The following is a 10,432-nucleotide window of genomic DNA, read 5'->3' as shown; positions in this document are numbered from 1 at the left end:
TTGCGCTCCACCTCAAGTGGGATAAAAAAAAAATTAGCATACAAAAGTAACATCTAAGTATTGCTAATATTTTTCTAGCAAATATTTTTTTAAACCGCGTGGAGGTTGAACTGATGTGATCTGATCGACCTAATGGATCCATAGGTAACCCTACACAACCTATAAAACATGGTTTGATTAACAAAATTTCAAGACAACATCTTTTTTAAAAAATAATATTAGAATGACGACATATTGAATCGATTTAAACCAACCTAGATTAACTTATCAAATCCATAACCTAGATTATAAGACCATGATTACCCCATAAAAGGCAAATTAAAACAAACTATGAAGCTTAATGCCCAATCAACTCAATGTTAAAGAATGTAAATGAAAAAAAAAATAACAAAAAAATTATCGAGGTTAACATGTCAAACATGTGATCTGGGTCATGATATCAAGATAACCTCATGAAAAGTAGATAAAAAAATGACATGATTTAACTCAGATTAATTTGTTGAACTTGCGACCAAGATCATGAGATTGTGATAACCCCATTAAAAAAAATTAAAATAAATTATGAAGTCTAATTTTCAATAAACTCATTGTTAAAGGTTCGGTTCGGTTTTTATATAAAAAAAATAACCAAATTAAATTTATTTTTTTAAAAAAACCAGAAATTGAATCGAAACCGGTTCAAACCAACCGGTTTTTATTCAGTTTTTTAGAACAAAACTGGTTTGACTCGTTTTTTTATTTTGGCTCGGTTTTTTCTGGTTTGGGTTCATTTCGGTTTTTTTAGTTTCAAGCTTACAAAATCAAAACCAAACCAAACCGGTCAGTTTTTTCAAAGTTTTAATTAATTTTTTTTTCACAATTCAGTTTTTTCAATTTTTTTTTAATTGTCTCAGTTTAATCAATTTTCAGTTTTTTTCTCATTCCTACTTACTTATTTATTCTATCGTCTCTCTGACAACACAATCCCCTGATCTCTTGGCAAAAAGCTATAATTTGAATTTGCCAAGATGACCCTAGTTTTCCTAAAAATATAATTTGAATCCTTCAATTACAATAAATATTATTTTTCCCTCTCTCACTTTTTGTGAGATTTGATTTAAAATTTGACTGGTAATTTTTATTTTATATTTTTATCATCTTATATTTTTATTTACCAAACCTATATTCTCAAATTGCTACCAGAAAAAGGCAGGTAATTTGGTGTTCCATTATTATAATCAAAGACCTAAACGCAACAGAAATGATCTTGAAGGACTGGAGTGCAAACATTTACAAACATCTAACGTCGATATTCCTTTTTTCCTCTTTCTAGAGACCCGCGTTGCATAACCGGGCCGGGTCGAGCCCTCCCAAGTAACATTATATATTATATTCGATAAGTGGTGGTCGCGTCTTGAAATGGCCTCCGGTGGAGTCATCCTCTCCAATTCCTTCTCCTTCTACCAAAAACGCATAGTTATGAGCTCAAGAATGCAAGAGAAAAACGGCGGTGCTTCAATCCCGCACGTCTTGAGTGTAGCCGGCTCTGATTCCGGTGCCGGCGCCGGAATCCAAGCCGACCTCAAGGCTTGTGCCGCACGCGGAGTTTATTGCTCTACAGTGATAACTTCCGTTACTGCACAAAACACCGTTGGAGTTCAGGCTGTACACGCTGTGCCGGAGGATTTTGTTGCCCAGCAGTTGAAGTCAGTGCTTTCAGATATGCAAGTTGATGTCGTAAGTTCTTAACATTTCAATTGGTCCTTCAAATTTGCTTTTGATTGATTGCCATTTCGTTTTTTAGGTTAAAACAGGGATGCTGCCTTCTGTTGGGGTAGTTAAGGTTCTTCTTCAGAGTCTCACTGAGTTTTCGGTTCGAGGTAAAGAAAAAAGGAAAAATTTCGAATTATTTCGAATGATTTAATTTGTGATTTTACCGAGTTTAATGACGTAATAATTAAATTAAAGGCAGCTTTGGTTGTTGATCCTGTCATGGTTTCTACCAGTGGAGACGTGCTTGCTGGCCCTTCCATTCTTTCCACTTTTCGGTAAGTTGCTGTAGTTTTTGTTTTTAACAGTCGTTATTTGGTTTTTCTTTTTGTTGATTATTTTTCTAGTGGGAAAATTAGTTAACAATCACTCCATTTTGAGAGATAATGAGAATTTTATGGTGGATGCTGAGCCATTGTTACACCGGGACAGCGGTGGTGGTGAGTGTAAGCATTAGGAAATGGAGTCTGTCGAGCAATTTTGCTGTTATTAATTTGTGAAGATGGGAAATTTGAATCATATTGAATTACATCTTATTCGTGGTGGAAAACGTTGAACAATGTGAGACTCATGCTTATAGAAAGAAGAACTATCTACAGTCAAGTAGTATCACGTGCCTTCTCTCAAGCTGTGAGCTTTTTATAAGCTGTTAAGAGCATCAACAGCCAGCTAGTTAATGAACCGCTATCAATCTAGTAGAACTTGTGTCGAAGTAAAGTATTTTTATCTCAATACATCACTAACGGTGAAGTTGACATTGCTTAATAAAATATTCAAAAATTGCAGCTGCAATAGTTAGAAATCTGCCGCGTATTTTTTGGTTTCTTTCATTTCCGAGAGCCACAGATTTCTACAACCAAATCTACCTTCCAGGTTCCAAATTCTTCTCATATTTCTATTGCTGAGTGGTGCTCCATTAACTTCTCTGCAGCCAGCCAACTACAGCAAGTGTAGGCTATCTCTGCCTGATTTCATTGATTATTTTGTCGGCAAAATCTAAGTCCACTTAACTGTTTGTCTAAATATGTTGCCTTTCACCTTTTAACATCTGTACTTTCATCTTTGTTTTATCAATGTCTAGAGCAATACAAAATCAGATCATGTCTTAAGTTTTCCATACTGGGACCTGGTTATATCATGTCTTGTGCCCTGCTGAAGGCTATTGAGGGCAATCCTCTAAGGACGGAGCACATGGCTAACTGAATGAGTATTTATGGGTGGAACTGCCTTCTTTAAGGAGCTATAGATGAGGCATAGGAATGGCTGGCAATTTCATCCTAGATGAGCAACCTTTTCCATATAGACCTTGTATGTGTGCTGGCCATCACTAACTTATTGAGAGTTGCTTTGTGTTTTTTTTCGTTTTTTTTGCCCTGTGAACTCTTATGTTGGATATTTTCAATAATTTCAAATTTCTGGTTCTTGAATGTAGAGAGGAGCTCCTTCCCATGGCCAACATAGTAACCCCAAATATAAAAGAGGCATCTGCTCTACTTGGTGGTATACGCCTTGAAACAGTTGCAGACATGCGCAACGCAGCTGAGCTGTTGCATGCACTGGGTCCACGGTTAGTTCATGGAATTTGATTTTGTCCTTCACTTGCCTAGGGAAACTATCATTATAAAACTATTATGTACTTTTATCTCTTTAAGTCCATGAAAGGGCTCACTTAAGGAGTTCTGCTATTGAAAAGGTGATAAGTTTACCTCTTGTTCAAATTGCAGCATTTTCTATTTGACAGCATAATATTTAGAAAGTCATTACACCCTCAAAGGTGAGAAAATGCTACAAGCAAGGCATGGGCTTTTTCTATGTCTTGGATCTTATTGTCAAGAACACAAGAAACTGTTTAAAGAACAATGTGTTTCCGGGGTTATCTGTCAAGTTAGGAGACAAAATTGTAGCCGTTTGAACTTGCAAGTACAATTATCTGATAGCTAGATTATGGAGAGTATTATGTGACATTCATGTGCAGGTCCTCTGTGGTTGGTTAGTTCTTTGTTGTCATTGGTGATCAGAATGGTCTTCGTTGTTTCAAATAGGCTGAAGAGAATAATGTGGCATCTATAGCACTCATGATTATGAGTTATGTGCCAGTTATGGGATTCTTGATTCAGAAACCAAGACACTTAAAGTTAGTATGTCTTTGTACTCTGTGAAGATAGGAGAAAACTTAATTTGATAGCTAACATGGCTCCCACCCGGAAACTGCCTAGAGCATTTGTTTTGTTTTTGCTTTTTTCTAATATCTGGAAACTGTCATGCAAGTTGTTAAAGCTGCTCTAACAGCTTGAATAACAACTCTTCTCATTGGGCATCAGTCATTTTGCCCTTGTAAGTTCTCCCATGCATGTAGTCATGGTGCTGAATCACTATGATGCCAAGCATGATGTAGGACAGCCCTTGAGGTTGAAATATTAAGGGTTATTCTATCATGTCAACATGTTGCTGTCCCATGTTTTCTACAACAAATTGAACTCAAATATTTAATCTGTTGCTTTTCTGATGTTTATAAGTGTTTTCAGTGTTGTCTATGATACTGGATTTAGTCTTGGAGAAAATCTATTACAAAATGGGAATAACACGAGGATTAGAATGGATCCAGTGCTCTGAGCTTAGAGAGTTGCATGATTATAGTTGTTAATTTTGTTTTCCAGAAATGTGCTTGTCAAAGGTGGTGATCTCCCTGATTCTTTGGATGCTGTTGATATCTTCTTTAATGGTGAGATTAAATTTTACTAAACTTGTTAAATAATAATGCTATTCCTTATATTTTGTCTGTGATCATGAGTAATGTTCATTTTAAAGCCAGTCTAACACTAGGAAGTTTTTGCAGGTGAACGCTTCTATGAGCTGCGCTCATCTCGCATAAAAACTCGCAATACTCATGGTACTGGCTGCACTTTGGCTTCATGTATAGCAGCTGAGCTGGCAAAAGGTTCTCCAATGCTCACAGCTGTCAGGGTAACTATAAAGCATTTGTACTTTTGATTCATAGCCAACTTCAAATACTAAGTGATTCAGGAGTATCATGACTGGTTGTACAGTCAAGATTGAGTTCATAATGAGCTAAAACATCAATTTATGTATTTATTTAAATTCACCGAGCCTTATCAGTAAATACAAGATAAGATATGCCTATGGAACCCAAATTGAGTTGATTAAGCCTGTTTTTCATATATTGTTCAGATGTTTTATTGGATGTTAAGAATGATGCTATCCTTTTATCATTCGCCCTAGAGAGAGAGCTATGATGGTCCATGGGTCATTTAGGCTAAATTGTCCAAAACTATCCTGAACTTTGAGTTTAAATTGAACTTAGTCCTTGAACTTCATTTTTTTCAATTTGAGTACTGCGAACTATTTTTTGGTAAAAAAAAAAAAACCTCTCTGCCTAGGTTTCTGTCCCCCTGTTAACCTTTTCTCCCTCTCAAATAACGTGTTTTCATGAAATGTGTCATGTTTATAGACTTTTATTTGTGGTCAAAATTAATGGAAAGGTTTGCCTAAAAAACAATAGTTCAAGGTACTCAAATAAAAAAAGAAATTAAAGCTCATGGGTTAAGTTCAGTTTGACCCAAAGTTTAGGGTAATTTTGGATAATTTAGCAGGCCATTTATTTTGACTTGCAATTTACAGCTGCATGGCTGGAGTGTTCTCCACCTTTCTCCCTCCCTCCCCTCCATTTTCATTTCCTTTTAATTTTCTTTCTTGTCTTTTGTTTTGTGTACCAGCATTCTTATATACCCTAATTGCAGCAGGTGGCTAAGCGCTATGTTGAGACAGCCTTGGAATATAGCAAAGACATTTTGATTGGAAATGGGATTCAAGGCCCCTTCGACCACCTACTAAGGCTTAAGAGTGGTTCTCAAAGCTTCCATAGAAAAGATGCATTCAATCCAAGTGACTTGTTTCTGTATGCAGTGACAGATTCTGGGATGAATAAAAAGTGGGGACGGTCCATGGTAGATGCTGTTGCAGCAGCCATACAAGGAGGGGCTACCATTGTTCAATTGAGGTTTGACTGTTTGATGTTATACTTTTTTTTATTCACTTTGAAGCAGCTAATTGTTACTTAAAAAAAATATAAACATCCAGTGCTCTGCATATTCTTAGATGTCTCGTGCATTTCTCTATCATAATTTTGCTGATTATATTTCTTGAAGTTCCATGAACGTGAGCATCATAATGGATCTCTAGTTTGAAGTGTCTAAAGCAATATTTTGGTCATAATGGAGTGTCTAAAGCAATGTTTTGGTCTATGTGCTATCGCCCTTTTGCAATTGAATAGGCGCTGCCCTACAGTGACTTTTAATATGTTGAAGAGGTTGCTTTGCATAAAAATATAGGTTGCCATGAATACGAGTAGAGTTTTGCTTATAGCTTGATCTTTGCATGGATGCATAATTTGCAATTGCATAGGAATATAATTCTGTAAATTTTCTTCACAGGGAGAAGGATGCTGAAACAAGGGATTTTTTGGAAACAGCAAAATCATGTCTTGCAGTCTGTCGTTCCCATGGAGTTCCGCTATTGATAAATGACCGTGTCGATATAGCCCTTGCAAGTGATGCTGACGGGGTACATGTCGGCCAGTCTGACATGCCTGCTTCCGTGGCTCGCACTCTTCTGGGTCCAGAGAAAATAATCGGAGTATCATGCAAGACAATAGAGCAAGCTCAGCAAGCATGGATTGGCGGTGCGGACTACATTGGTTGTGGTGGAGTATATTCGACCAACACCAAGGCAAACAATCCCACTATCGGTTTGGATGGATTAAAAACTGTTTGTTCGGCTTCTAAGCTACCTGTGGTTGCAATTGGTGGGATTAATGCTTCGAATGCAGGCACTGTGATGGAGATGGGGTTACCAAATCTGAAAGGTGTCGCTGTTGTTTCAGCTCTATTCGATAGGGAAAATGTTTTGGCAGAGACCAAGAAGTTGCATGCGTTATTGATGGAGGCATCATCATCAAAGATACAATAAATTCCAGGTATGGACCAGTCTTTGTTGGTAAGGCCTTTCTGTTGTTCGATGTAGAACCGTATAAATAAATGTTCAAGTGACCTTGAGTTCTTTATAATTAAGATTTTAAACTCAGAGCTTTATTAAAAAAAAAAAAAAAAAAAAACAGTACAAAATTTTTAATACCTTTTGGTTTGAATATTTTTCATGAAAACATCAACATCAAATATTTTAGTCTAAGATATATTTAACATACTCATAAAAACTGTCTGACTGGTTTGGTAACTTGGTCTGGATTTTGGCTCTCAAAACTTTATTTTAACTCAAACATGTTATTTTAATATTTTTTTAAAAAAAATCTTAAAACAATATTATTTTAATAAATAAAATGAAATTGACTGAACAGATCAGGACACCATATATTAATAATATATGATAGTGGATAGGTTTCTATATCTATCAAAACATAAAATTAATTAAATATAACGTCTAGATTAAGGAATTTTACTGGTTTACATGAATAGAAATCTATCCAATATTGCAACCAGTGTTAAATAAATATATTGAAAGAAGCTAAACCGGTTGGGAAAGATTACTATAGCTACAGTCTTTGCTTCTTCAATAAAAAAAACTTATAACTAGCTATTATGGATATTAAAATATTTTCAATAGGATCATTAGTTATTTTCAAATTGTTTAGAGGCAATTGTATTTCTTTTGCACAGTAAAAAAATTCATTTCAAAAGCATAGTAAAAAATGAAATTCTTTTAAAAGCAAAAATCTCAATAATGCTATTAAGGGGTAATTTGATATTTTCAAAATGTTTTTTTTTTCCAATATTATCATGTAAAATGAGGGGTAATTTCATTTTTGGTCATATATATATATATAAACACAATAAAATGTTCAAAATAATCTTGGAAGTCAAAAAACTCAAACAGGAGTCAAAGGAGTTTTTTTTTTTTTTTTTTAAGATTTGTTTTGTTAATACCATGTTAGAACATAGAGAATTTAGTATTTGGCTAAATAAAAAGAACAAGAAAAAAAGGATAGTACCATGTGATGCACTCAGATGCATGTGAGAGGCGCTATCCTTATGTCATGTTTTTGGAAGCACTTCTTTTTTTTTTGCTGTTACAACACTTTTCTGATAGTGATCTAATTTGTCGTCAATGCACTTTTTTCTTTTTTTCTTTCGCCTCTTAAAACAAGCACTCTTGGCTGTTAATATTTTAAGTTTAGTTTCTATTTTTTTTATTTTTAATTTTTGATCGACCCTTTCCTTTTCTTTTCCTTTTTTATAAAAGTTTAATTTATTTTTAATTTCATCTTTTAATTACAATTTATAAAATATTAGATTTTTCAATTTCATCCTTATTCTTTGATTTTTTTTTTCTTGATCTTTTTGTAAAAGTTTTTTTGGTTTTTAATTTAGCTTTCAATTCATATTGATGTTATTATGTTTTCTAATTGATCTTTATTGTTTTGATTTTTAATTTTTTTTTAATTTTTTTAAGAGTTAGTATTCTTTTAAATTTCATCTTTCAATCAAACTATTGTTTTTGTTTTTTATGTCAATTTTAATAATTATTCTTTTAACTGTTTTTGTTCCTTTAACTAAATTTACTATTCTTTTAAATTCACCCTTCAATCAAATACAAAAATTATTATTCAATTTTGATTATCATTTTTTTTAATTTTCTAGTATAACAAAAAAAAATCAATTTTTTTCTTCAATATTTGATTAATTCGATAATTAAATTTTATGGTTTTTTCAAACTAGATATTTCTAGTCTAATGATCCGGATTTTAGGTTTAAAAAATTAACAATTTTTTATTTTTTAAAAAAAAAAGAGCTTTATAACCCTTGATTTATATATATATTGTTCTTCTAATTTCATGATTTCAACTATAAGACTAAATATTCCGGATTGATTCGACCCTAATTATTATAATTATAGATTGTATTATGCTAACGCGAGTTAACTAATATTGATTTTTTTAATATTATTTAATCTATTTCAAGACTTGAATATTATTTTTTTTAAAATATTAGTTTGGTTCGATTTCTGAAACGCGGATGCTGAGAATAGTGAATATTTGATAGTTATGCAAGAAATGTTATTCAAAGAATATTTTTGGGGGTATAATAATATTCCATTCAAACACATCCCACCCGTGACCCAACTAACATCATGTTGAAGTTTAGATATAATTAAATGTATAAAAGGTGCTCATGTTTAACTCTCTTGTTCAGTGACAGTGTATCATTGAAATTCAACCTCTTTTTCATTAAAAATTAGTTTTTTTTTTTTTTAAAAAAAAAAAATTATATTTTTAGATTATTTTTAATGTGTTGATGTAAAAAATAAATTTTAAAAAAATATAAAAAAAAATATTATTTTAATGTATTTAAAAAAAACATTTTAAAATTGATGGTAAATTGTTATTTTTTTTAAAACGACGTCTTGTCAAACCCGGAACCCGGGCCTTGGACTTAAAACGTTTTGCGGGTTTTGACCATCAAAAAAAAAATAAAAGTCAATGGCTGGGTCTTAACCGGGTCGGGTCGACCGGGAAGCGTTTTTTACCCGGGTTGTGTTTAACTATGGTTTAGATGCTCTTAATTGGACATATATGATGCACAAATCAAATGACTTGACGAAAAGGAGGGACACAAATATTAAGAAGCGAAAAGATAAATACAAATCCCAAGTAGCCAGGAGCTATTCTTATTTTTTTTATTACATTTATGTCAATGATTTTTTTATAAGAGAATTAATAATTTAAATTTTATAAAAAAGTAATTTGTTAGTATAATTTATTTTTCTCAACAAAAAATTATAGAGTTTTATAACAATGTACCTAATTTAATAGAAACCAAGGTGATTAGAATTAATATCCGAAACTCTAATGAAAACCGAAAAAACAATAAAAAAGGCAACTTAATGCTATCCTTTTGTTGACAATTTATTTATCAAAATGTTTATTTCTTGAAGCAAAAATTTAATAGAATCATAAAAATAAGTTTAATAAAAAAATTAATGGTTTCATTACTATTCCGTGAAAATATTAAAAAAAAAACCATAAGAATAATACAAAAATGTTTTTTTATTTAATCATATAATAATTTTAAAAAATGTGCAAAAAATTTCATAAAAAAAAAAATAGAGAAATCATAAGGATGGAACAAAAAACTCAACAATTTTTTTTAAAAAAACTATAATATATTATTTTTAATATATTTTAAAGTTATTTATTTTAATTTTTTTTTTAAAAAAAAACATAATTATAGCAAATAAATAGAAGCAAGATGCGTGGGCTCAAGATGACCCAATGCATCGGCCCGTTTAAAAAAAAACTCACACCTTCAAGACACTGTTTGTTTCTATGTTTTCAAAAACGCTTTTGAAAAAATTTAAATTTTATTTTTTTTTTATTAACTTTAAATTAATATATTTTTAGTGTTTTCAAATCATTTTGAAGTATTGATGTGAAAAATAATTTTAAAAAAAAATCATTAATATATATTTTAACACGAAACATTATTTGAAAAGTAACCACAACCACATTGTCAAACAAGCTTTAAATATCAATGTACTTGACCTTCTTTTCTTTAGTAAAAGAAACGTTTTCTTTGGTAAAAGAAGCAAGAGAATGACATATTACCCATGGTGTCCTAAAAAAATGGTTAGAAAATTGACTTGGGGTTTTTTG

The 10,432-nt window shown here is 32.1% G+C and overlaps 1 protein-coding gene across 2 annotated transcripts; it reads left to right on the top strand.

The window, feature by feature from the left end:
• The first annotated feature begins 1,333 nt into the window (after positions 1-1,333).
• Positions 1,334-6,849, top strand: LOC118044099 (thiamine biosynthetic bifunctional enzyme TH1, chloroplastic). Of its 2 annotated transcripts, none has more exons than XM_073408347.1 (8): positions 1,334-1,716; positions 1,784-1,859; positions 1,952-2,027; positions 3,182-3,316; positions 4,407-4,471; positions 4,586-4,713; positions 5,508-5,767; positions 6,201-6,849. In XM_073408347.1, exons 1-8 carry the CDS (start codon positions 1,399-1,401, stop codon positions 6,733-6,735), a joined length of 1,593 nt encoding a protein of 530 aa, XP_073264448.1. In that variant the 5' UTR covers positions 1,334-1,398; the 3' UTR covers positions 6,736-6,849. The 2 variants fall into 2 exon arrangements, with proteins under 2 accessions (XP_073264448.1, XP_034908148.1); XM_035052257.2 differs by having other exon boundaries at positions 1,343-1,716; positions 5,511-5,767.
• Positions 6,850-10,432: the final 3,583 nt, after the last annotated feature.

This window comes from Populus alba, chromosome 3 (assembly GCF_005239225.2).
Source record: "Populus alba chromosome 3, ASM523922v2, whole genome shotgun sequence".
NCBI lineage: Eukaryota > Viridiplantae > Streptophyta > Magnoliopsida > Malpighiales > Salicaceae > Populus > Populus alba.
Note: the sequence above shows the minus strand (reverse complement) of the source record. Positions and strands in the feature narration are given on the sequence as shown.

What these genes read in the sequence shown, in the direction of transcription:
- LOC118044099 (XM_073408347.1), top strand. Translation starts at nt 1,399, where the DNA reads ATGGCCTCCGGTGGAGTCATCCTCTCCAATTCCTTCTCCTTCTACCAA. An exon ending in CAGATATGCAAGTTGATGTC is followed by an intron (nt 1,717 to 1,783) that starts GTAAGTTCTTAA and finishes TTCGTTTTTTAG; the next exon opens with GTTAAAACAGGGATGCTGCC. An exon ending in TTGCATGCACTGGGTCCACG is followed by an intron (nt 3,317 to 4,406) that starts GTTAGTTCATGG and finishes TTTGTTTTCCAG; the next exon opens with AAATGTGCTTGTCAAAGGTG.